Source organism: Symphalangus syndactylus, chromosome 8 (genome assembly GCF_028878055.3).
Source record: "Symphalangus syndactylus isolate Jambi chromosome 8, NHGRI_mSymSyn1-v2.1_pri, whole genome shotgun sequence".
In the NCBI taxonomy this organism is placed as follows: Eukaryota; Metazoa; Chordata; class Mammalia; order Primates; family Hylobatidae; genus Symphalangus; species Symphalangus syndactylus.
This window is the reverse complement of record NC_072430.2, coordinates 11932560-11959273: the sequence shown is the minus strand read 5'-3', so window position 1 is coordinate 11959273 and position 26714 is coordinate 11932560. Positions and strand designations below refer to the sequence as shown.

The window sequence follows — 26714 nt, the reverse complement described above, 5'->3', positions numbered from 1 at the left end:
ATCTCCTGGCCTCATGATCCACCCACCTCGGCCTCCCAAAGTGCTGGGATTACAGGCATGAGCCATCGTGCCCAGCCAAAAATTTCAAAATGTTAAAAGGACATTTTAAGGGTTGGGTGCAGTGGCTCATGCCAGTAATCCCAGCACTTTGGGAGGCCAGGGCGGGTGGATCGCTTGACGCCAGGAGTTCAAGACTAGCCTGGCCAACATGGCGAAACCCCATCCCTACTAAAAATACAAAAAAATTAGCCAGGCATGGTGGTGAGCACCTGTAATCCCAGATACTCAAGAGGCTAAGGCATAAGAATCGCTTGAACCTGGGAGGCAGAGGTTGCAGTAAGCTGAGATACTGCCACTACACTCCAGCCTGGGTGACAGAGCAAGACCCTGTCTGGAAAAAAAAAAAAAAAAAAAAAGTTAACATTTTAATGAAAGATCCTGATACTGAGGGTTGCCTGGCCAGAGGCACAGTCAGCAGGTTACCAGCCCATCATCTCCAGGAGCCCTCCCTGCACCCCACTCAAAAGAGAAGCAAGCCACCAGGACCACCTGGTACCCATGACACCCCTCGAGGGGGACCAACCAGAAAAACAGACCAGGACAGAAAAGAGCTCAAGATGAGAAGATGCCACACTCAGGAAGATGGGAGATTATAAAAAAGATTTGGAAAATACACAGAGCTCTTAGAAATGAAAAACATGAAAGAAATGAAACAGCTCTGCTGGAAGCTAAAGTTCAGGCGCTGTCCCAAAGCAAAAAGATGGCCATGTGCAAAAGAAGGATGAGATAAACAGATGGGTTCCAGTGTGGCAGGCAGAGTAACAGAGAAGAAGGAAGACACATCTAACGACTAATTCAACAGAAGCTCAGGACAGGAGGCTGTCAGAGAGCAAAGGCCTGCCGGGCTCACAATGCCGTGAGATTTCTGAATGTGGAGATTAGAGGCAAGGAGCTGAAGCCCCGCAGCTGCACAGCAAGGGCCAGGAGCCAGAGGGCCACAAAACTGCCCAGTTGAGAATGCTGGAGGCAAGGCGACGGCAGGGGCGCAGGCTGGGAGGCAGACGTGTGGCTGGGCACGCCATGCCCACCAGACACGGGGCAGGGAGGGGGACCACCTTCAGAGGGTCACAGCTCGGAAGAGGTCCCTCTCCCAGGAAGCCTTTGCAGAAGGCACCTCACACGATGAGGAGGGTGTGGACCAGGAAGCGGGGTTCCATGCAGGGGAGGTGAAGGGAGCCTCCAGAGATCAGGGAAAGATGCAGGTGCACAGCAGGTGTGGACAGCACAGCACAGAGCGGTAGAGGCTAGAAGGCTCTGGGCTCCCCTGTCAAGAGGCCGAAGGCAGCTCCTGACCCATGTGCGTGTCTGCAGAGGGCAGCAGTGGGCACAGGACCAGATGCACAGAGACCAGTGCAAGAGAACACCGGACACTGGCACCTCCGCACAAGGCCAAGCTACACACCACTGAGGGTCGGCGGCCTCCTAGCCCACCACCCGCAGTCACGGTGTCCACAGCCGCAGGCGCTCAGCGCACGCCTGGCTGCAGCCCACTCAGCAACAGGACCCCACCTGCTCAGGCCAGAGGGCAGCCTGAACCACAGGGGACGTGGAGACAGCACCCAAAGTGCAGTAGGTCTACGAGCAGGGATAATCCAGTGCATGATTCTCAGGGACCGACAGAACCCTCACTCTGCATGCCCAAGGGCTGTGCAAGGAAGGCAGGTGCCCAGCTCCCCAATTCTTCAATCTAGTAAAAGGAGACTCCAAATTCAGAAAGCCCTGGATCAATTGAAACAGTGCTTCCAATAAGGTGTCTTTCTATTGAAGACAAACACCAAGTTACTGCAACTACCAAGTCCCAATATTTGAGGGGAGCCAACTAAGCATCAAGATGGGGCCCTCTGGGAGGCTCTCAAACCAAAGGATACGCGGCGTGCCCTCCGTGCGGCAGACCAGGTAGAGGCAGGCAGCGATCACGTGGGCCATCTTCCGGCCGCGGGTCAGGTGCCTGCTCACGGCCATCTTGAAGAAGTTGAAGGCGGTGTCCAGACAGTGCTGGTTCAGCTGTAGCTGGTTCCCCAGGTGGTGGATGTGGCGCCGCCCTAGGACACAGCACGAGGCAGCTCTTAGCCAAACGTTCCCGCAGAACATGAAAAGTATCACACGGCCGCAGTAGCAACTTTAAGAATATAGATTTGTGCTTTTCCTTACGAGTTTCTGAGCTCACTTCTTGTGTGTGGGTTCCAATCACTTTTTATTTACGGACACGGAAATGTGAATTTTCTGTGATCTCCACGTGTCATGAGATCCTGTTCTGCGTGTTTCCCTTCTTTAGGCTCTGGGTGGCGTGTGTGGTGTGGCTGAATGTGCCTCTCTCCAGGGCTCTGAGGTGCGGCGTGTCTGGCAAGGGCTTGGTTTGGGCTGGCTGGCAGGTGCTATGCCCCTGACTGCCCCGGGCTACGGTGGGAATGCCCCTTTTCCTACAGCCACATGCCCCAGCGCCACCTCCTTCCCCAACCACACAGAGGCTGGGTCAGCCCACCCCTCCCTTCTCAGCAGGGCCCACTCTGCTCAGCCCGGCCCCCGCCAGCCTCTCCTCTAAGAGCCAGCCACCTGGCCTGAGAAAAAGCCAGCCTAGCGCCATCCCCCGCACCTGCCCAGAGGGAGGGCCATGGTGTAGGGAAAGGAAGAGCGACCAGACTGTTACTGCGTCTATGTAGAAAGCGAAGATAAATTTCATTTTCACCTGTACCCTCAACAATTGCTCTGCCCTGAGATGTTGTTAATCTGTAACTGTGCCCCAGCCACTTTGCCCCAACCTTGAGCTCACAGAAACATGTGTTGTATGGAATCAAGGTTTAAGGGATCTAGGGCTGTGGAGGATGTGCCTTGTTAACAAAATGTTTACAGGCAGTATGCTTGGTAAAAGCCATGGCCATTCTCCAGTCTCGATAAACCAGGGGCAGAATACACTCCAGAGCACAGGCTGTGTGGGGAGCCCCTGGGCCAACCTCACTGCCCCACTCTGTCTGCAGAGCACAGGCTGTGCGGGGAGCCCCTGGGCCAACCTCACTGCCCCACTCTGTCTGCAGAGTGGGCGTCGTGGGCAGGCAGAGTCCTTGCTCCAGGCAATAAGCCCCATGGGGTACCCAGAGGACATGTATGGTGGGTCACGGCTCAATGCAGAGGAGAGCTGCCGTCATGGAGATTCCAGTTCCCACTGCGTCCTCTGGCATCCAAACCCACAGTCCTCCTGCAAAGACTACGCAAGGTGGCCTCCATCCCCATATGAAGTCAAAAACTGACCTCCCAGATTTATTTGATAAGGGTACATGAGCTGGAGAAGGTGAGGGCTGATGTTCTGCTCACGCCAAACTTCACTAATGATGACCAGCAGCCAGAGGTGGGCAGCTGCTGAGCCTGCATCCCAAGGAAGCCAGTGGCCAGGGTACACAGTCTGGCAGGTCCAGGTCAAGCCTCACACTCTGCCAGGCCCCTGGCAGTCAGCAGCACCACATGGAGCCCCAGCCCTGCTGTAGCCCTGCCACCTTGAGCACCTAAGGCCACCTGCCTGGAGCTCATACAGCTCTGAGGCCTGCAGTCCAGCTGAACTGACATGGAAGGCTGGTCACTGTCCCCAGAGCTGAGGCCTGGGCAGAGCCAAGACTCCAACAGAATGGACAGAAAGGGCACCATGCCGGCTGCCACCTGTGCATGTGCAGCACCAGCCAGACACACCAGCACAGACCATCCCCGCGGCCCAGCAAGGCCCAGAGGGAAACAGAGTTAGCTGACACATGACCCACTGAAGCTACGGCTCCTTAACTACCAGATCTCTGCTGTATGTTTGAAAATTCTGTAATAAAAGGTAAGAGAGAGGTACTCTCTGAGGCCACACACTTAAGGCTGGGACTCAATCCCAAGCCCCGACCCCACAGGCACCAGCTCATGTTCCCAGCATGCAAGGGTGCTATGGTCTGAATGTTTGACTCTTCCTAAAATTCCTATGTTGAAATCCTATCCCCTACGGGGATGATATTAAGATGCAGGGCCTTTGGGGGTGACTACGTCAGGAGGCAGAGCACTAACGATGAGCTCAGTGCCCTTAAAAACGGGACCACAGAGAACTAGCCCAGCTCTTCTACCACGTGAGGCCACAGTGAGAGGAGCTGTCTGTGAGCTGGGAGGCGGCCCTCACTAGAGAGCTGGGGAGGAGGCCACAGTGAGAGGGGCTGTCTGTGAACTGGGAGGCGGCCCTCACTAGAGAGCTGGAGAGGAGGCAGGTGTCTCCCCCATCTCCATCTCGAACTTTCTGGCTCCAAAAGTGTGAGCCTTTCTGATGTGTGGCGTTCTGGTCTGTGGCGTTCTGTTACAGCAGCCCAAAAGGACTAAAATGGGGGCTTACGATGACTGCAGTAAGTTATTTTTTTGCCATCTTCTTTCTTTTTTTTGAGATGGAGTCTCGCTCTGTCACCCAGGCTACAGTGCAGTGCTGCAATCTCAGCTCACTACAACCTCTGCCTCCCAGGTTCAAGTGATTCTCCTGCCTCAGCCTCGTGAGTAGCTGGGATTACAGGCGCACGCCACTGCACCCAGCTAATTTTTTGTATTTTTAGTAGAGACGGGGTTTCACCCTGTTGGCCAGGATGGTCTCGAACTCCTGACCTCGTGATCTGCCCACCTCAGCCTCCCAAAGTGCTGGGATATAGGCATGAGCCACCGTGCCTGGCCAAAGATGTTACTAATAAACAGATATTCACCTAGAAACCAACTACTAATTAGCTAGCCATAGCCTGTGAGTCTCCTTAGACTTCCTTCCAACAAATGAATTCTAAAAGTAAACTCAGGCCGGGTGCTGTGGCTCATGTCTGTAGTAATCCCAGCACTTCGGGAGGCCAAAGCAGGTAGATCACTTGAGCCCAAAAGTTCAAGACCAGCCTGGGCAACATAGTGAGATCCAACTGCTAAAATAAATAAATAATCAGCCGGGTGTGGTGGTGCAAGCCTGTAGTCCCAGCCAACGTAGGAGGACTGCTAGAGCTTGGAAGGTTGAAGCTGCAGTGAGCCTGGGCAGTCCAGCCTGGGCAGCAACAGAGCGAGACCCTGTCTCCAAAAAAAAAAAAAAAAAAAAAAAAGATTTGAAGCATATCACCACCTACATGTAAAGTATAAAGCAATAAAGCTTCCAGAGGAAAACACAAGAGTATCTTCAGACCTTGGAGTAGATAAGAATTTCTTGAACAAGTCACAAACAGCCTTAACCATAAAAACTGATATACTGGGACTGCATTATAATTAAGAAATTTCTGGCAGGGTGCAGTGGCTCACACCTGTCATCCCAGCATTTTGGGAGGCTGAGGTGGGAGGATCACTGGAGCCCAGGAGTTGAAGACCAACCTGGCCAACATGGTGAGACCCCCATCTCTATTTAACAGAAAAAAAAAAGAATTGGTCGTGCACAGTGGCTCATGCCTGTAATCCCAACACTTTGGGAGGCTGAGGCGGGCAGATCACGAGGTCAAGAGATCGAGACCATCCTGACCAACATGGTGAAACCCCGTCTCTACTAAAAAGTACAAATATTAGCCAGGCATGGTGGTGCGTGCCTGTAATCCCAGCTACTCGGGAGGCTGAGGCAGGAGAATCGCTTACACCCGTGAGACAGAGGTTGCAGTGAGCCGAGATTGCGCCACTGCATTCCAGTCTGGCAAAAGAGTGAGACTCCATGTCAAAAAAAAAAAAAATTTAAAAATGAGTGGATGTGGTGGCATGTACATGTGATCCCAACTACTCGGGAGGCTGAGGTGAGAGGGCGGCTTTAGTCTGGGACGTTGAGGCTGCAGGGAGCAGTGACTGCACCACTGCACTCCAGCCGGGGCCACAGAGTGAGAACCAGTCTCAAAAAAAAAAATTCAGAAGTTTCTGTTCGTCAAAAGACAACATTAAGAGAGTGAGACAAGCTATAGACATGGGAGGAGGATTCAAAACATGTATATCCAACAAAGAACTCAAATCCAGAATATATAAAGAACTCTACAAATCTGTAAGAAAAAGACAACTCAGTTTTTAAAAACCACAAAAGACGCCAATAGGCACTTCACGCAGAAAGGACGTCCCAACAGCCAAGAAGCATGAGCAAAGGTTGTGGCCATAATTACTCACCAGGGAAAGCAAATTAAAGCCACAGCGAGGGTACTACACACCCACCAGAAAGACCACAATTGGAAAGGCTGATAATGCCACATGTGAACAAGGCTGCGGAACCACTGGGACTCCCCTACACTGCTTCCTGGTGGACAGATGAACTGGTACAACCACTACAGAAAACCCTGTGGCCCTATCTACGAATGATGAGCACACCCAGACCTCAGGACCCAGAAAGCCATTTGCAGGTAAACTACCAAGAGGAGGGGGCACCTGTGTCCACCGAAGGACCATGTGCAAGAACACGCACAGCAGCTTCCTGTGCACAGCCAAGAATGTAAACACCCCAAATGTCCGTCAACAGGAAAAGGAGATAAATTGTGGTCTATTCATACCATAAAATACTACACTGCAATAAAAAAATAAACTACTGATATGCTCCGAAAAAGTACATTCTAGAACGGCTAAAACCCAGAACCCTGGTGAACCAGATGCTGAGGACTGGAGCCACCAGAGCTCTCCTTCCTTGCTGCTGGGAGCACAAAATGCCTCAGGTGCTTTGGAAAAGGGTTTGGCATTTTCTTACAAAACTAAACATACTCTCACCACACCGTCCAGCAATCAATCAGAAAAACCTGCGCGTGATGCTTACAGCAGCTTCACTCATAATCGCCCAAGCCCAGATTCCCTTCAGCAAGCAGGTGAAAGGATAAATCAACTGTGGCACACCTAGGCAGTGGAATATTACTCACCACTAAAGAGAAAGAGGCCACAAGCTGTGCAAAGACCTGGAGGACAGTTAAATGCCCATGGCTGAGTGACAGGCTGCACAGTGACAGAATGCAGTGTGCGACTCCAGCTCTATGACCACACCACCAAGCGCCAGTGAAAAGATCAATGGTTGCTGGAGGCTGGGGAAGGAGGGATGAATGGGTGGAGCTCAGGGGATTTTTAGGACTCCGAAAGCACTTCGTATGAAACTGTAACAGTGGTTACCCATCACTACGCATCCGTCTAAAGCCACAGAACACACACCGCCCAGCGTGAGCCTGGGTATGCGGTGGAGGCTGTGTGACCCTGAGCCCGGGTGTGCGGATACAGCCTGCGTGACCCTGAGCCCGGGTGTGCGGATACAGCCTGCGTGACCCTGAGCCCGGGTGTGCGGATACAGCCTGCGTGACCCTGAGCCCGGGTGTGCGGATACAGCCTGCGTGACCCTGAGCCCGGGTGTGCGGATACAGCCTGCGTGACCCTGAGCCCGGGTGTGTGGATACAGCCTGCGTGACCGAGCCCGGGTGTGTGGATACAGCTGCGTGACCCTGAGCCCGGGTGTGTGGATACAGCCTGCGTGACCCTGAGCCCGGGTGTGTGGATACAGCCTGCGTGACCCTGAGCCCGGGTGTGCGGATACAGCCTGCGTGACCGAGCCCGGGTGTGTGGATACAGCCTGCGTGACCCTGAGCCCGGGTGTGTGGATACAGCCTGCGTGACCCTGAGCCCGGGTGTGTGGATACAGCCTGCGTGACCCTGAGCCCGGGTGTGCGGATACAGCCTGCGTGACCGAGCCCGGGTGTGTGGATACAGCCTGCGTGACCCTGAGCCCGGGTGTGTGGATACAGCCTGCGTGACCCTGATGAGTCAACGTGGGGCGGCTGACTGCAGCTCGTGCACCACGGTGGAGGGGGGCGCTGATGGGGTCAGGGGAAGCTGTGTGCTGGGGGGTGCTTGGAGTCTACGGGAACTCTCTGTACCTTCCGATCCATTTTGCTGTGAACCTAAAATGCTCTAAAAATTACAAGTCTTTTTTTTTAATTCCTTTCTGTATGATTCCCACTGTATGAAGCAGAAAACCAAGCGAAGCCAGTGGGCAGCAGGTGCTTTCTGAGCTGCTGCAGGCCTGACTCACGTGGATTTGTCAGGTGGTTCATGGAAGGTCAGCACATTTCATGCACTTTACTACGCGTGCTATACTAGGAAAAACAGACCAAGAGAACAGAAAAGGAATTTCCCTGAGAAACGCGTCCCAAACGAAAGGCTCATCAGGTCAATGAAGACAGCCCCACCTAGAGGCATTTCAGAACCGTCGCTTCAGAACATCGAAGAAATCATCCCAAAAGGCCTGAGACTTTAAAAACAGAGATCAAGACACACTGGATCAAAACGAACTGGCATTCAACGCCTCTTGCTGGTGGACCCCGAGCAGATGCTCCCCACATTCCATGGGGTGCCTGTCTCAACCCCTCAGCAAGCATCCCAGGGAGAAGGGGCAGGAGTTTCTCTCTCTCACACCCTTTCTCTAAACACAGTCTCAGCGTGTCCCCAGCAAACCAAAGGAGGGGCCTGTGACCTCGCCCGGCGCACGGAGGCAAGCAGAGGAGACAGAGTCCTCGCAGAACAAGACCATCGCTGCAGGCAGGAGGGGTGGCCCACAAGTTTATTTCCATCTTTCCAGTTTTCTAAGAAAGGCAATCAAGACTTCACCAAAACTGTAACAGTCGGAAGCTACATTCACAGATTTCCACCAAACCTGGCAGGCTAGGTGGTGGGCGGGAGTGGAGGCTGTGGGCCAAGCTTGCAGCGGGACCAGGGCTGATATGAAACCTTCAACCAGGGCGGTATGGGGAGAACAAAGGAGAATAAACAAAATTTAAACAAACATAACCCATGATAAATCAATCAATCGAAATAAAGGGTTTTTTAAAAGTAAGATAAATACAGCCAGGTGCAGTGGCTCACGCCTCTAATTCGAGCACTTTGGGAGGCCGAGGCGGGTGGATCACCTGAGGTCAGGAGTTTGAGATAAGCCTGGCCAACATGGCGAAAGCACGTCTCTACTAAAAATACAAAAATTAGCCAGGCGTGATGGTGGGCACTTGTAACTCCAGCTACTCGGGAGGCTGAGGCAGGAGAGTCGCTTGAACAAGGAGGCGGAGGTTGCAGTGAGCCCAGATCGTGCCACTGCACTCCAGCCTGGGTGACAGAGTGAGACTCCATCTCAAACAAACAAACAAAAGGTAAGATAAATACGAAATACAAAATAAGAGGCAGGAAGAGCCCAACGCATCAGAAATGTGCCAGTGACAATGGGCCAAAATCCCCTCTCGTGTCTCCAGAAGTATTTGAAAAACACGTTAGGATCTGCCCCACAGACACGCTCCCAGGACACTCGACAGCAAGGAGGCATGGCGGGCCCAGCCAGCCAAGGCAGAGGAGGGCATCACTGCCACAGCAGGGGGCCTGACTGGCAGTGGAAGGGAAGACTCCGGCAAAAGTCAGCAGGAAACAGGACAGGGGCTGGACCGACAGCCTCCCTCAGCCTCACACCCCACCCAGGCAGGAGCGGTGCCTGGCCCGGGGCAGGTGGGTGGGAGAGCTTACTGAGTGGGCAGCAGCAGGGCATGGCCCCTGCTGCTGCAGGTACCCAGGCTGCAGCTGCAGACCCTCAGGTGGGAGTCCAGGTACAAAGGTCGGCATAGGGTCCCCCAGAACCACCCATCCCCAGTAAGACTCAAGAGGGGTGGGGGCCCTGCAGCTTTCCCCACACAGTGAGTGGGGTCCACGGGGCCTCCTGGGCCTGCAGGGCCACAACCTTCACTGACACTCACCCCTAATTAGGGAGTCTGTTTGTTCCATTTTCATTTCTTTCTTGAACCAAAGGCATTTAAAGAGCTTTTAAAAAGGTAAGATGAGCTATTTCTCTCTCTCTGTTGTTGGTTTCCAATCTTTTTGCAATGCACGTGTCTGCACCAACACTACTCTTTGAAATTTGTGTAGGTCTGAGGCACGAACAACTCTAGTGAAGGTACCGCGAGTTTTTGGGAAAATACAGACTATATTCTCTGTGGAGAACAAAGCTCTTCACAAGGAGAAAATCTCGAAGTCAGTAGAAGAAAAAAAGGAGATAGCCTAGTGGCACCACAAGCAGTGGGCAGAGCTGGGCCCCAACCCAGGCGGCCAGAAGGTCAGGAGGGCCCCTGGGCAGTGCAGCCCTGGCCACCACCTGGAGGAACTGTAAACGTGTGTGCCAGTAAGTCTTGAAACAGACAAAACAAAAAACTGACAAAACTATGGGTAGGAGAGGACGAACCCAGTCACTGTGCCAGGTCTTCATGCACATTCTCGGTGACAGACACAGAGAACCAGCCAACGCAGAGGAAGAGGGATGTGCTGCGCTGCACCCGCTTCCTGCAGGAAATGCATTCAAGTGCCCAACACACATGCACGTCCACAAAACTGGCCTTCCACCGGGCCACGGCTCGAAGCATTTCAGAAGACTGAAATCACACAGAGGGTGCTCTGTACTGCAGAAGAATCACACCGGCAGTCAGGAAGAAAGGCGCTGCCTATACTCCTCTACTAGGAAGTCCATGGCGGGGCAAGGAAAAAAGCACAAGGGAAGCGTAAGGATCCATCCACTCTGCTGTGAGGGATCATCGCAAGCCCAACTACCCCTGCCAGCCTAGGTGTGTCGGTGTTGGCCACCCGTCGGCGGCAGCAGCCAGGAGCAGAGGCAGGTGCTCAAGAGCCCGGCCTCCTGGAGATGGCCCAGGAGAAAACGGCCAGGGTGACGTGCTATCCACAGGAGATGTTCTACCTGTCCCGACCACCTTCCAGCATCCAGACTAAGGCTGCGGGACACGGCTGCACCAACCACAAGGATCCCTCACGTGGTCCTCAGGTTCCTGAGAGTGTACTCAATGAAACAGTGACGCTGAAGAGATCCCAGCACAAAGTATCCCTGCCTGGACTGACCCACGGCCAACCCACACTCAGTGGTGAAGACTGGATGCTTCCCCAGGATCAAGGACGAGAGGATGTCTGTTCACACCACTGCTATTCAATGTGGTAACCAAAAAAACAAAAACAAAAAACAGGCATTAGACTAGAAAGGAAAGATAACATGATCTCATACCGAAAATCCTAAGTGATCTGCTAAAAAACTCTTCAGCATAAAAAATGAGTTCAGCCAGGTTGCAAGATGCAAGATCAATACATATCAACAGAATAAATTCAACAAAAGAAGTATAAAACTTATACTCTGAGAACAAAATTGTTGAAACAAGGAAAACCCAAATAAATGGAAAGAAATCCCGTATTCAGGTATCAGAAGACTTAACACTGTTTAGGTGGCAGTGTTCCCCAAAATGACCAACATATTAACACAATCCCCATCAAAATCCCAGCTGACTTCTTAGCAGAAACTGACAAGCTGATCCTAAAATTTATATGGCCACTCAAGGGACTTCAAACAGACAACATAACACTTTTGAAAAAGAGCAGTTAGAGGACTCACAGTTCCTGATTTCAAAACTGACTGCAAAGCTTCAGTGTCCTGAACAGCATGGAACGGGCGCCAGGACTGTCATACAGTCACTAAGCCAAACTGAGGATCCAGAAATAAGCTTTTAGGTTATCGATTTTCAGCAAGGGCACCAAGAGGATGCCAACTGGGAAAATACAGTGTTTCCAACACGTGGTCCTGAGAAAACTGGGTCTGCACGTGCAAGAGTGAAGGTAGGCCCTTACCTTACACCACATGCAAACACTGACTCAATATGGACCAAAACCTACTGGAAAGAGCTGAAGGCACAAAACTCCAAAAAATCATAAGCACGAATCTTCACGATTTGGACTGGATTAGGCAACATTTGTTAGTTATGATACCAAAGGCACAGCTATCAAGAGACTAAATAGGTAAACTGGATACTATCAGAATTTAAAACATTCATGCTCCAAAGGATACCAGCGAAAAATAAAAAGACGAAAGAAAATGAAAAGAACACAAGAAATGGCTGAAAATGTCCTATAAATCACACATCTGATGAAAGACTTGTACCTAAAACACACAAAATCACACATCCGATAAAAGACGTGTACCTAAAACACATAAAATCACACATCCGATAAAAGACTTGTACCTAAAACACATAAAATCACACATCCTATAAAAGACGTGTACCTAAAATACATAAAGAACTTTTCAACTCAATCATAAGACAAATAACCCAGCAGACATTTCTCCAGTTTGTTGTGAACTGGCACTTTGACAAAACGCAGTGAGAATGTCACTACAATATCCAACTGCTATAAATGTGTTATTTCTGCCTCCATCTCACTGAGACCAGCAAGCAATGGCTGTGGATCCTGCGGCACCCACTGGGTTCTCCCCAAGCAGCCCTGGCAGAGTCTGCAGGACACCCAGGAGGGCACTCAGGGCACGATTCCTCCTGGAGGCAGCCTGGGCTGGGCGTGCAGGGTGACGAGGAAGTGGCAGGCCATGAGGTCCATGGCTGAGTCAGTGCCCCCGACCCCAGCACCACCATCCCCATCTCTGGGAGCCGCCGCACGCTCAGCAGCATCCGCAGTGGGAAATACCGTTCTGCAGGGTCTGCGCTCTCGACTCCTTCCCCAGATTCACGTGGAAGCCGCCACCCAGAGTCGGGGTTTTGCCAGCACCTGGAAACACAAAAAAGACAGATCAGCCAAAACCTGGAGATCTGCATTTACAACCCTTTCATGACATCCACAGACACAAAGTGAGAACAAAGCTGGGGTCAGCGCTCAACGGGGGAAGCAGCAGGTCGGCCCCCCACACCTCCGTCACTGAGCCAGGAACCCCAGTGGGGGAAGCATCTCTCACTCTGCCCGGCCAGCAGGGTTGAGGACGGGCCAACTGCACTTTCCGCATTTTCTTTTTTTTATTTGAGACAGTCTCGCTCTTTCGCCCAGGCTGGAGTGCAGTGGCCCCATCTCCACTCACTGCAAGCTCCGCCTCCTGGGTTCACGCCATTCTCCTACCTCAGCCTCCCGAGTAGCTGGGACTACAGGCGCCCACCACCACGCCCGGCTGGGATTATAGGCACTTTCTGCATTTTCTAACCATGTCCCTAACACACTACAAGTCCAGAGTGGACGCTGTCAGACGGCTGCTGGGCGAAAGCACAGATGTACTTCCAAACCTCTGCAAGTGGTGCGCACACAGCATGGGCTGGCCCTCCCCTGTGCCCCAGGCCAGCCTACTCAGATGTCACTCCTGCACGGTGACCACATGTGAACGCATCCACCTCCCTGCTGGACTGCAGGGGACGCAGGTACCATCCCATGTGCCCCAAGGCACTGTAACCAGCCAGTCTGCAGAAGGCCCCCACGCCTCAGTCCACCCACCCATGGGAAGGCTGCAGCTGAACCTGCTGGGCACTCTACTCTGGAGCTCTGCCAACTGACAGCATGCCTACGACGCCCACCACATTCTGCCCTGCAGGGCTTCGGGGTTAAGACCTGGCCCTGGTACCTCTGGAAACATCAGGTGGACATGTGGATTGTTCGCCAACCCAAACGCTGAGGCCTGGTCTTCCAACAAGAACAGTGAGGTAAGGCCCCAGGCATGCCCAAAGATGGGGGAGCTGGAAAGTGCCCCCCGCCCCGCAGGGTCGGCCCTCAGTGGCTGGCGCACAGGGGCCAGTGCATTTGTGACAAGGCACAGACATAGGACTGGAGGCTGCTGCAATCAGGGGACGCGCAGACAACCTTGGCCACTTGGGGGAAGGCAAGTGTGCAGGGCCTGTCGGAGGACACTGGAAGGATGGGATGCAGAAGCAGAAAGCCAATCGCTGGAGCCTGGGGCCAGGCCCTCCAGGGAAAGCATGAGGCAGAGACCTCAGGGTCATCCAGGGGCGGCCACCAGCACAGACAGGGCAGATCAGGCACGGCCTCTGGCTTCACTGTGAATGTAACTGAATCCCAAACAAATACTAACAACACTCTTTAAAGACTCCAGTAAAATGATTCTAAAGCTCAGTTGGAAGCAAAAGGAACTAGAGCAGCAAGGAAGTTTTGAAGAGAGCAAGGGGCAGCTACTGCGCCGTCCGGGAACTCAGAGCTGAACAGGGTCAGGTGGCACTCCGCTTTTCCTGGCGGCAGCAGAGGCAAAGCCCGGGCCTCCTTCAGGCTGAGGCCCAGAGCTGGCCTCCTGGTGGGTAACGTGGCCACAGGGGCGGCCGGCAGCAGCAGCAGGGCACTGGCACTGAGCACAGGCCTCTCCAACAAAGGTGGTGCCGGGACGGGGGCAGTGCCTGGAGACTACCTGGGTTGTCACAACTGGGATCTATGTACTAGTTTTCTGTCGCTGCCATAAAAATTGCCACAAACCTAGTGGCCTTCAAGAAGCTGGAGCAGGGCCGGGCGCGGTGGCTCACGCCTGTAATCCCAGCACTTTGGGAGGTCGAGGTGGGTGGATCACGAGGTCAGGAGATCGAGACCATCTTGGCTAACATGGTGAAACTCTGTCTCTACTAAAAATACAAAATTAGCCAGGCATGGTGGCAGGTGCCTGTGATCCCAGCTACTCAGGAGGCTGAGGCAGGAGAATCGCTTGAACCCAGGAGGTGGAGGTTGCAGTGAGCCGAGATTGTGCCACTGCACTCCAGCCTGGGCGACACAGCAAGACTCCGTCTCAAAAAAATAAAAATAAAAATAAAATAAAAAAGAAGCTGGAGCGGTGGCCAGGCATGGTGGCTCACATCTGTGGTCCCACACTTTGGGAGGCCGGAGCAGGAAGATCGCTCAACCCAGGAGTTCAATACCAGCCTGGGCAACACGGGGAGACCCATTTCTTTCTTTTTGAGACAGAGTTTCGCTCTGTCACCCAGGCTGGAGTGCAGTGGCGCGATCTTGGCTCACTGCAAGCTCCGCCTCCTGGGTTCACACCATTCTCCTGCCTCAGCTCCCAAGTAGCTAGGACTACAGGTGCCCGCAACCACGCCTGGCTAATTTTTTTGTGTTTTTAGTAGAGACGGGGTTTCACTGTGTTAGCCAGGATGGGGGGAGACCCATTTCTACAAAAAAAAAAAAAAAAAAAAAAACTGAAAAAAATTAGCTGGATGTGGTGGCACCTGCTTGTGGTCCTACTACTCAGGAGGCTGAGGTTGGAGGATCACTACAGCCCAGGTGGTCAAGGCTGCAATGAGCTGAGATCGTGCCACTGCACTCCAGCCCGGGTGACAGAGCAAGACCCTGACTCAAAAAAAAAAAAGCTAGAACAGGCCAGGCGTGGTGGCTCACACCTGTAATCACAGCACCTTGAGAGGCTGAGGCAGGAAGACTGCTTGAGCCCAGGAGTTCAAGACCAGCCTGGACAACATAGCAAGATCCCATCTCTACAAAAAATTAGCGGGGTGTGGTGGGGCACGCCTGTGGTCCCAGCTACTTAGGTGGCTGAGGCAGGCAGATCGTTTGAGTCCAGAAGTGGAGGCTGCAGTGAGCTGTGATGGCACCACTGCACTCCAGCCTGAGCAACAGAGTGAGAACCCGTCTCAAAAAATAATAAAATAAAGAGAAGCTGGAGCAGGTCACAGTGGTGTCTCCTTGTGGGGGCTAGAGAGGACCTGGCAGGGCCACAGTGAGGTGCCTGCTGATATAAGAATCCAGAAGAGAGGCCAGGGAGAAACGCAGGACTCAGGAGAGACCCATCCTGGAACAAGGGGGCTTTGAGCAGCACTGATGAGCCAACTCTAAATTCTGCAGAAATGTGGCCCAGGCCTCCCCAGGCTGAGCTCAAGGTGCCTGCATCTCCGATCCTCCCTCAGAGTTCTTTGTTTCCTGAGCAGTGTGTACTCTTTTTTTTTTTTTTTTTTTTTTTTTTGAGACAGAGTCTTGCTCTATCGCCCAGGCTGGAGTGCAGTGGCGCGATCTCGGCTCACTGCAACCTCCACCTCCCGGGTTCAAGCGATTCTCCTGCTTCAGCCTCCTGAGTAGCTGGAACTACAGGTGCGTGCCACCACGCCCAGCTGATCTGATTTTTATATTTTTACTAGACACGAGGTTTCACCACGTTGGCCAGGCTGGCCTTGAATTCCCGACCTCAAGTGATCCACCCACCTAGGCCTCCCAAAGTGCTGGGATTACAGGCATGAGCCACCGCGCCCGGCCTGTTTTTTCTAAGCTTTCGAATTAAGATCACCATTCTGTGTAGCCCCTGGCATGCTAGTCTCCAGCACACGCTCCCTGACCAATTTTACTTTAGAAAAAGAAAAATCTCACTATATTCTAATTAGTGTATATAATGCTTTTAATAAATAATTCATATAATACTACATTAGAAAAAGGACAATCATCAAAGTATAAAAAGCCAGCTGGGTGCGGTGGCTCATGCCTATAACCCCAGCACTTTGGGAGGCCGAGGCGGTTGGATCTCCTGAGGTCGGGAGTTCGAGACCAGCCTAACCAACAAGGAGAAACCCCATGTCTACTAAAAATACAAAATTAGCCAAGCGTGGTGGCACATGCCTGTAATCCCAGCTACTCAGGAGGCTGAAGCGGGGGAGAATCACTTGAACCTGGGAGGCAGAGGTTGTGGTGAGCTGAGATCGCGCCATTGCACTCCAGCCTGGGCAACAAGAGCGAAACTCCATCTCCAAAACAAATAAATAAATAAAAAGCCCCTGAAGCCCCCACTTCCAAGAATAGGGGACGCCCTACAGCCTCCATTATAGCCACATTTCCCTGCCTAGGTACAGTGGGCGGCAGGCGTGCTTCTAACAGAACAGGGCCACAGTGAGATGCCACGTTAAATTACAGTGATGATTTCGATTCTGGTTGTGTTTCACACAATCTCTTCACTCCTTGACCCATACCCATCAGCTTGCACCACAGCACACTGCAAAGCTGCATGTGTCAGCAGCTCCATGCTCCACCTGCCACCTCTGCCCTCCCTCCTCCATCACTCCCTCTTGCACCCTCCAGCCTCCTGTATCCTCTTCACACCCCAGGACCTCTGTTTCCTGTCCCTGTGTTGTTCTCCCTGTCCCCCAACACCAGTCACCCTCCCTGGGGCCACGCTGCTGCACCTGCTCTGGAAGCGCCTCCTGGCTTCTGCTTCCCTCACACCCTGGTGCGTGCACACTTGCAGGCACACACACAGGACACATGTGGACAGTGTGAAACCTCAGAACACTAACCCACGGGGAGGATGAAAGAGGAAAGTGCCACCTCTGGCTGAAACTGCCACGATGCCCTCTACTTCTAAAAACATTTGGTATTTTCCATAGCGCGTTTCTATAACAAAAAATATGTGCTAGTTTCCGTTAGCTGGAACTGACGTGTGGAAGGGGCCAGGTCTTGTGGGGCCTGGCTGAGACTGCCCCTCTGTGGACAGCAAGGGAGGACCTGCCGTTCCACCAGAGCCAGAGGAGGGCCAGAGGCTGCAGGGGCACCTCTGAGCTCCGACAAAGCCAGCAACATCCTGTACCATGAAACAGACAGAAAAGTGGGCCAGGGGCCCTCCATGTCCTGAAAGACCCAGCACAGCACTGTCCATTTCACTCCAGGATTCTTCCAACATGAGAAAGCAATAACATTTAATATTCACGTGCTCATTTAACTTAACTAGGGGTGGGCTCAGAGGCTCATGACAGTAATCTCAGCACTTTGGGAGGCCGGTGTGGGCGGGTCACCTGAGGTCAGAAGTTCAAGAACAGCCTGGCCAACAGGGTGAAACTCCGTCTCTAATACAAAATACAAAAAAAAAAATTAGCCAGGCATGGTGGTGTGCTCCTGTAGTCCCAGCTACTCGGGAGGCTGAGGCAGGAGAACTGCTTGAACCCAGGAGATGGGGGTTGCAGTGAGCCAAGACTCCGTCAAAAAAAAAAAAAAATTTTTTTTTAACTGGAGGCTTTCTGTTGCTGCTGTGAAACTTCCTTTTTTTAAGAGACAGGGTCTGGCCAGGCGTGGTGGCTCATGCCTGTAATCCCAGCACTTTCAGAGGCCAAGGAGGGTGGATCACCTGAGGTCAGGAGTTTGAGACCAGCCTGGCCAACATGGTGAAACCCCATCTCTACTAAAAACACAAAAATTAGCCGGGCGTGGTAGTGTATGCCTGTAATCCCAGCTACTTGGGAGGCTGAGGCAGGAAAATCGCTTGAACCCGGGAGGCGGAGGCTGCAGTGAGCTGAGATTGCGCCACTGCACTCCAGCCTGGGCAACAAGAGAGACACTCCATCTCAAAAAAAAAAAAAGAGAGATAGGTCTCACTCTGTCACCCAGGCTAAAGTGCAGGGGCACCATCGTGGCTCACTGCAGCCTCAACCTCTCGGGCTCAAGGAATCCTCCCACCTCAGCCTCCCAAATAGGTGGGACCACAGGCATGCGTCACCATGCCTAGCTAATGTTTTCTTATTTTTTGTTTTCTTTGTTTGTTCTTTTGGAGACGAGACAGAGTTTCACTCCTGTCGCCCAGGCTGGAGTGCAATGGCAAGATCTTGGCTCACTGCAACCTCCACCTCCCGGGTTCAAGCGATTCTCATGCCTCAGTCTCCCAAGTAGCTGGGATGACAGGCACCCACCACCATGCCCAGCTAATTTTTGTATTTTGGGGTTTTTTCTTGTTTTTTTTTTTTTTAGTTTTTGTAGAGACAGTTTCACTATGTTGCCCACGCTGGTCTCAAACTCTTGACCTCAAGTGATCCTCCCACCTTGGTTTCCCAAAATCCTGGGATTACAAGCATGGGCTACCACACATGGCTGGAAACTTCTTTTAAGGGGAGACACCTATAGGAGGCCTGGCTGGTTGGGCAGTAATGGATGGAGAGGAATTCAGGGGTCCCACAGGTGAGTGCCCAAAGGAGGCTGGACCAGACTGCAGTGCATCCCTGAGTGCTGGGGACGGGGACCTGGGAACACAGGGCGTGTGCCTACCAGTGGGGCTGGATGCAGCAGCATCAGACATCTGGGAGGAGCACTGACAAACAGGGCCAAGCACGGCAGCCCACACCCCGTCCCAGGCCCACACCCCTTCCCAGATGCAGACCCTTCCCAGGCTCACACCCCTTCCCCAGGCCCAGACCCCTTCCCAAGCCCAGACCCCTTCCCCAGGCCACTGCTGAGGAGCTGGTTTTGTAGTGATTACAATCTGGTTATGGAAAACAGGACGTGTGTTACGCTGCAGGCTAACCAGCGGCTTCCTCTCTCACCCAGATGCCAACGGGACAGAATTCACCCGTTTCCTGAGAGTAGGTACCTTCAGCCACAACTTAGGGTTCTGGGGGTCATGAAGCAGAGGCAGAAGCCCGGAGCCTTCCACCCTCAGGACCAGAGTCCCGCCAGGAGGCCAGGCCCACACTCAGAACCGCAGGCCGCAGGGAGAGGCTGGCTGGTCACATCCTTCTCTGAGGCAGAGGGAGCTTCCCAGCAGGCGAGGGCAACTCCGCCTCACGTGTCCCTCCCCAGGGCCAGCGCCGGGTGACATGCAGCCATGTCACAAAGTAGGTCCAGCTGCATTGTGACCCCAAACGGAAAACAGCAGCACTCACGGACACCCCAGCTTCAAAGTTCTAACTGTGAAGCCACTGAAAGTTGTGATTATGGGAAACGCTCCCCACCCCCACAAGTTCTGGTGACACTGAGGTGTGCTGCTCCTTGTGCAGGACGAGGAGGGACCCCCTGCAAGCAGGAGCCTGGGATGCCTGGTGTGTGGGCGCCATCACCATCAGCTGCTGGCAGAGGGAAGCCTCAGGGCCCACACAGCGCAGGACACTGATGTGGGCTCACAGGGAAGCCCCGCCTTGCCTCAGTGGAGCAGACAGCCTCCTCGGGGCACTGCCAAGGCCCCAGGCCAACGGCCCCCAACTCCACCGTCCGCCTGGCTCCTCCAGCCACGCTGAGCCTCAGTCCTCAGACACCCACCCTTGTCTCTGCGGAGTCTCTGCTCGGGTAGCCCTGGGACGCTGGAGCACCAGTGTGGTTTCCCGCGTGGGGCCTGGCTTCCAAGGTCAGGACCCTCCTCGGACTCTCCTGAGGCCTCTGGTCACCTGCCCTGATGCCTTAGTTAAATATTCCAGAGTAAACTGCGAGGCTGTGTCAGATTTAGTTCTCAATTAATAGGCAAGACACCTAGGAAAGACAGTGGCCTTGGGACCTAGAAAACAACAGCTCAAAGAGAAAGCTCAGCTTTCAAGATAAAGCTGGAGGAAGGGGCAGCCAGGGCCTATTTGTGTGCCAGGGAAACTGAGAAGCCACCAAGGTTTCCAGCCCCCTGTGATCACCACTGGGACGAGGGAGGGAGGATGCCAAGTGGGCACCTAGAGAGCCTGCCTGGGAGACAGAGGGGCTGCCCAGAGCAACAGATCCCCTCTCTCCTCTCTCCCCCCAACTCTCGGCCCAGGCACCGCCCGCGCCGGTCTCCAGGGGCTAAGAACCCGTCGCCTCGCAGCACTTCCCCCAGGACCACCACAGTCGGTTGCTGGGCCTGCCGCTCCCTCAAGAGAGTGTGCCTGGGCTCAGAGGCGTCTTGGGGCCACCTGACAGCACTGGCTCTGAGCTCGTTCTGACAGCACCCGGGTGACAGACTTCCAGCTCTGCACTGCTCCACCCCACCGTCCTCCCCCAGCAGGGCACAGTGAGGGCTGCGTGCCGTCACCAGGCCCGGATGCACTTAGCACTGTGCCTGCCCGGGAAACCCTGTGTCTGCTGCCATGACAACTTGCTTTTATTACTGTTGTTATCATCCCAACAGACATCAAAGTCTTGGCAACTGTGACACAGCTGCAAACTCTGTGCCCAGCAGTCCTAGGAAGACACCCAGGGAGTATGAGCATGGAAGACGATGGGGAGGGAAGAGCAGGAGGGAAAACTCAATGAAGCCCAAGCCAGTTCTTAGAAAAGACCAAAAACACTGATCAACTTCTAGCAAGAGAGACAAAGGGAAAAAAAGACACAAAACACCAACATCTGAAAGGAAAAAGGAGGCCACTGTGGACCCCGCAGATACCAAAAGGATAAGGGAATGCTTCCAATAACTCTGGGCAAATTCAACAACTAGGTCAAGTGGACCAATTCCTCAAAACACAAGCGGGTAACTCACCCCAGGTGAAACACAGCATCTAAAATATAACTAGAACCTCAATGATGAAAGAAGCCGAAACCACAGTGCAGAATCTTCTGAGAAAGAAACCTTTGGGACCAGATGGCTACGCTGGTGAATTCTACCAAACATTTCAGAAAGAAAGACACCAACTCTACATAATCTCTTCCAGAAAACAGAAGAGGAAACGTTTCCCAACCCATTCCATAAGGAGCAGAATCTTGATATCCAAGACGAGGGCACTACAGGAACAACTACAGGCCAATATCCCATGCAAGCATCAGCAGAAACCCTCAACAGAACATCCGGGGCTGAGCAAAGCAGCTCACGTTGTTAATCCCAGCACTTTGGGAGGCCAAGGTGGGAGGATGCCTTGAGGCCAGAGGTTCGAGACCAGCCTGAGCAGCAAAGCAAGACCATATCTCTACAAAAAAAAAAAAAATTGGTGTTGGCTCACGCCTGTCATCCTAGAACTTTGAGAGGCCAAGGCGGGAGAATTACCTGAGCCCAGGAGTTCCAGACCAGCCTGGTCAACGTGGCAAAACCCCATCTCTACAAGAAAAATACAAAAATCGACTGGGTATAGTAGGGCGCACCTGTAGTCCCAGCAACTCAGGAGGCTGAGCTGGGAGGGCCACTGGAGTCCAGGGGATCACGACTGCAGTAAGCCATGACTACTGCACTCCAGCCAGGGCGACTGAGCAAGATCCTAGACCCTGTCTCCCCCACCAAAAAAAATTTTTTTAATTAGCTGGGCATGGTAGTGCATGCCCATAGTCCTAGCTACTCTGGAGTCTGAGGTGGAGGGATCTCTTGAACCCAGAAGCTCCAGGCTGCAGTGACCTGTGATCACACCAGGGCACTCCAATCTGGGCAACAGTGAGACTGTCCCAGAAAAAAACAAAGGCCGGGTGCGGTGGCTCACACCTGTAATCCCAGCACTTTGGGAGGCCGAGGTGGGTGGATCACGAGGTCAGGAGATTGAGACCATCCTGGCTAACATGGCGAAACCTCGCCTCTACTAAAAATACAAAAAATTAGCCAGGCGTGGTGCTGGGAGCCTGTAATCCCAGCTACTCGGGAGGCTGAGGCAGGGGAAGGGCGTGAACCTGGGAGGCGGAGCTTGCAGTGAGCCGAGACTGTGCCACTGGACTCCAGCCTGTGTGACAGAGCAAGACGCCGTCTCAAAAAAAAAAAAAACTTAGCTGGGTGCGGTGGCGGCTGCCTGTAATCCCAGCTACTTGGGACGTTGAGGCAGGGGAATCCCTTGAACCTGGGAGGCGGAAGCTGCAGTGAGCCGAGATGGCACCACTGCACTCCAGCCTGGGCAATAAGAGCAAGACACCGTCTCAAAAACAAAACAAAACAAAAAAAACCTCTTAGAACTAACAGGTAAGTTTAGCAAAGCCATAGGAAACAGGACAACACAGAAATCAACCATATTTATATAAACAAGCAATGAAGAGTTGAAAACTAAATTTAAAAAAATTCCACTTATAATAACTCCTAATAAAGCTTAGGTATGCATCTTAAAAAATGTCCAGAGGGCTGGGCATGGCAGCTCATGCCTGTAATCCCAGCACTTTGAGAGGCTGAAGTGGGCAGGTCACTTGAGGTCAGGAGTTCGAGACCAGCCTGGCCAACATGGTGAAACTCTGTCTCTACTAAAAATACAAAAATTAGCCAGGCATAGTGGTGGGCGCCTGTAATCCCAGCTACTTGGGAGGCTGAGGCACAAGAATCGCTTGAACCCAAGAGGCAGAGGTTGCGGTGAGCCGAGGTTGCACCACTGCACTCCAGCCTGAGTGACAGAGTGAGACTCCATCTCAAAAAAAAAAAGTCCAGAAGCTGTATGCTGAAAACTACCCAACACTGACAGACTATATCAAAGAATCTAAATGAATGCAGACATGCACTATGTTCATGGACTACAAGATTCAACATACAAAAAATGTCAGCTGGGCGTGGTGGCTCCCACCTGTAATCCCAGCACTTTGGGAGGCCGAAGCGGGTGGATCACGAGGTCAGGAGCTCGAGACCAGCCTGGCCAATATGGTGAAACCCCGTCTCTACTAAAAAATATACAAAAATTAGCTGGGCGTGGTGGCACGCACCTGCAGTCCCAGCTACTCAGAAGGCTGAGGCAGCAGAATAGCTTGAACTCGGGAGGCGGAGGGTGCAGTGAGCTGAGATCGCGCCACTGCACTCCAGCCTGGGTGATAGAGTGAGACTCTGTCTCAAAAAAAGAGAAAGAAAGAAAAAATGTCAGCTCTCCCTAAATTTATCAAGAGGTTTAATGCAATTCCAATGAAAACTCCACCCGGACTTTTGTACAGGTTGAACATCCCAAATCCAAAAATCTGACATTATAAATGCTCCAAAACATGAAACTTTTTGAGTATCAGCACGATGCTCAAAGGAAATGCTCACTGGAGCATCTCAGATTTCAGATTTTTGGATTACGGATGCTTAACCGGTAATTATAATGCAGATATTCCAAAATCAGAAAACTCCGGTATCCAAAACACTTCCGGTCCCAAGCATTTCAGGTAAGAATATGTGACCTGTAGAGATGCACAAACTTACTCTAAAATTAAAAGGGGAAAGGAAAATTAATAGCTACAACTTTGAAAAGAAGAACAAAGGTTGGGGGACTCACAATATCTGATTTCAGGACAATATAACAGGTATAGTAAAAAAAAGCATGTGATGCTGACAAAGGAAGCGGCACCTGATCAACAGGGCAGGACACAAGGCCCAGAGGCAGACCTGCACCGACGGGGCCCAGGGAGCACAGCCGAGGGAGCAAAGGCCTTCAGTGGACAAAGGGCAGTCTTTCAACAAACAGTGTTGAAACGAGGGGACCTCCACATAAACAATGAGCCTCAGCCTACAAAGCACACCTTATACAAAACTTAGATGGGCCACAGATTTAAGCCAGGCACAGTGGCTCATGCCTGTAATCCCAGCACTTTGGGAGGCTGAGGCAGGCGGATCACTTGAGGTCAGGTGTTCAAGACCAGCCTGACGAACATGGTGAAACCCTGTCTCTACTAAAAATACAAAAATTAGCCAAGCGAGGTGGCGCACGCCTGTAATCCCAGGTACTTGGGAGGCTGAGGCACGAGAATCACTTGAACCTGGGAGGCAGAAGTTGCAGTGAAACGAGATTGTGCCACTGCACTCCAGCCTGGGCCACAGAGCAAGATTCTGTCTCAAAAAAAAAAAAAAAAAAAAAGTTAAAACTTCTGCTTTGAGGCCGGGCGCGGTGGCTCATGCCTGTAATCCCGGCACTTTGGGAGGCCGAGGTGGGCAGATCAACGAGGTCAGGAGATCGAGACCATCCCGGCTAACAAAGTGAGACCCCGTCTCCACTAAAAAATACAAAAAAATTAGCCAGACATGGTGGCGGGCACCTGTAGTCCCAGCTACTCGGGAGGCTGAGGCAGGAGAATGGCATGAACCTGGGAGGCAGAGCTTGCAGTGAGCCGAGATCAAGCCACTGCACCCCAGCCTGGGCGACAGAGCAAGACTCCATCTCGAAAAAAAAAAAAAAAAAAAAATTCTGCTTTGAAAATCACATATACAACAAAAGGCCTGTAACTACAATCCACAAAGAACTCTCAAAACTCAACAATAAGAAAACAACCCAAATAAAAAATGAGAGTCAGGGTGTGATGGCTCATGCCTGTAATCCCAGCAATTTGGGAGGCCAAGGCTGGAGTATCTCTTGAGCCCAAGAGTTTGAGACCAGCCTGGGCAACATAGAGACCTTGTCTCTACTAAAAATAAAATTAAAAAAATTATCACAGCATGGTGGCATGCACCTGTAGTCTCAGCTACTCAGGAGGTTGAGGCAGGAGAATTGCAGCAGAATTGCCTGAGCCTAGGAGTTCAAGGCTGGGCCACTGCACACCAGCCTGGGCCACAGAGTGAGATCCTGTCTCAAGATAAATAAAAAACAAGACTTGAGCACACATTTCAACAAAGAGGATTCGGGCATGGCAAATAAGCACCCTAATGAGGTTGAACATCACTAGCCAGTAGGGAAATACAGAATTTCCACATCGTAGAATACCACTATGATGAGATGCCACACATCTGTTAGAACAACCAAAATAGAAATATCGAAAACACTATGATGAGATGCCACACACCCGTTACAACAACCAAAATAAAAACATCAACACCACCAAGTGCTGGTGAAGATGTGGGGCAACTGGTGAGAACGCATAACGGTACAGCCACATCACAAAACAGTTCATGACAGTTTCCCATAGAGTTAAACATATAGCTAAGTTCCCCAGAGAAATGAAAACGTATGTTCACATAGAGAGCTGCAAATGAATCGTTTTAGCAGCTCTATTCACAACCACCTGAAACTGGCCACAGTCCAGCTCCTTCCACAGGCTGGGTACCATCCCCAGCCCGCAATACTGCCCATCACTGAAACGTCCCCTCCGAGGCCTGCAGCAGCCTGAGTGGCCTTAGGGCATCCGCCTGGGAACCGCCAAGGCCAAGGTCAGCAGCAATCGGATTCTAAGTACCAGACATTGCTGAAAACAAAACTGCAGGCACAGAGAGTGACAGTGAGGGGCAGTTTGAGGGGCCTTCTGGGCTCCCCCGGCTCTCCTCAGCCCTCCCTGTGCTGGCTGCCCTGGCCCACGCGTGTGTCGAGGGAGTCCACGAGCGCCACGGGGGTCCACACCCGCGCCAAGGAGGTCTACATTCGCGCCAAGGGGATCCACACTCGCGCCAAGACGGCGCAGAACCGCGCGCCCCGACAGAGCGGGCGGTACCGAGGCGCGGGTCCCGGCCGCGCCGTCACCGCCTCCAGCCCGCCTAAGCCGCACCGGGAAGTCCGCGCAGCGCCAGCCCGCGGGACTCACCGTCCAGGGACACGAACTGGCCCACGGCCGAGGAGCCGCCGCCGCTGCTCTCCACGAACTGCACCTCGGACACGATGATGTTGTCCTCCAGCACTGAGCCGCAGGCAGTGCACACCGCGTCCCCTCGCGCCGCGTCCAGCTCGATATCCGTGCCGCCGCAACCGCGGCACACGCGGCCCGTCATGCCGGCGACCGCGCGGGCAGCGCCCGGAGCCTCCCAAGCCTCTCAAGCCGCCCGAGTTTCCGGAGCAGCCCGCGCCGCCCGCCCAGGCCCAGCCGCCCGCCCAGGCCCAGTCGCCCAGACCTCGCCGCTCTCGCGAGGCCCCGCGCCAGCCGATTCGCAGCCGCAGATTCGCCGCGCCTGCCGGGGCCGCGCCGCCCGCAACGGCCGGGCCCGCGGGACTGGGACAGGCGCCGGGACCACGGCGGGGACGCGAGGACTGGAGCCGCGACCTCCCGGCCCGGCGCGGCCGCGGCCTCCCCACTGCGAGCGATCTGGCCTCCCTTGCGGCGCGCCAGCGTCGGAGGGGCGACCTGCGGGGGCTGGGCTTCGGCGGAACCCGGGCTTCGGCGGAACCCGAGTCGGGCCTAGCGCTGAGCGCAGCCAAGGACTGGCGCTTGGGGCGGGGCCTCGGCGCTGAGCGCAGCCCGGGCCTGGAGCTTAGGGGCGGGGCCACGGCGGCGAGCGCAGCCGAGGACTGGCGCTTGGGGCGGGGCCTCGGCGGTGAGCGCAGCCCGGGACTGGCGCTTGGGGGCGGGGCCTCGGCGGTGGGCGCCGCCCGAGACTGGAGCTTAGGGCGGGGCCTCGGCGGTGGGCGCAGCCCGGG

General features: G+C 53.4%; 1 protein-coding gene across 4 annotated transcripts in view; it reads right to left on the bottom strand.

Moving 5' to 3' along the window:
- The window catches only part of BRF1 (BRF1 RNA polymerase III transcription initiation factor subunit), a 79946-nt gene extending 53359 nt beyond the window's left edge, over nt 1–26587 (bottom strand). Inside the window, exons 1-3 of one of the 4 annotated variants that reach the window (XM_055287951.2) lie at nt 25888–26587; nt 12520–12600; nt 1929–2102 (exon numbers count right to left, since the gene is read on the bottom strand). In XM_055287951.2, the coding sequence (XP_055143926.1) occupies nt 1929–2102; nt 12520–12600; nt 25888–26071 (439 nt within the window). In that variant the 5' untranslated portion in view covers nt 26072–26587. The remainder of the gene's footprint in view (nt 1–1928; nt 2103–12519; nt 12601–25887) is intronic. The other 3 variants (XM_055287950.2, XM_055287952.2, XM_055287953.2) reach the window with 3 other exon arrangements.
- Between the last annotated feature and the right edge of the window lie 127 nt (nt 26588–26714).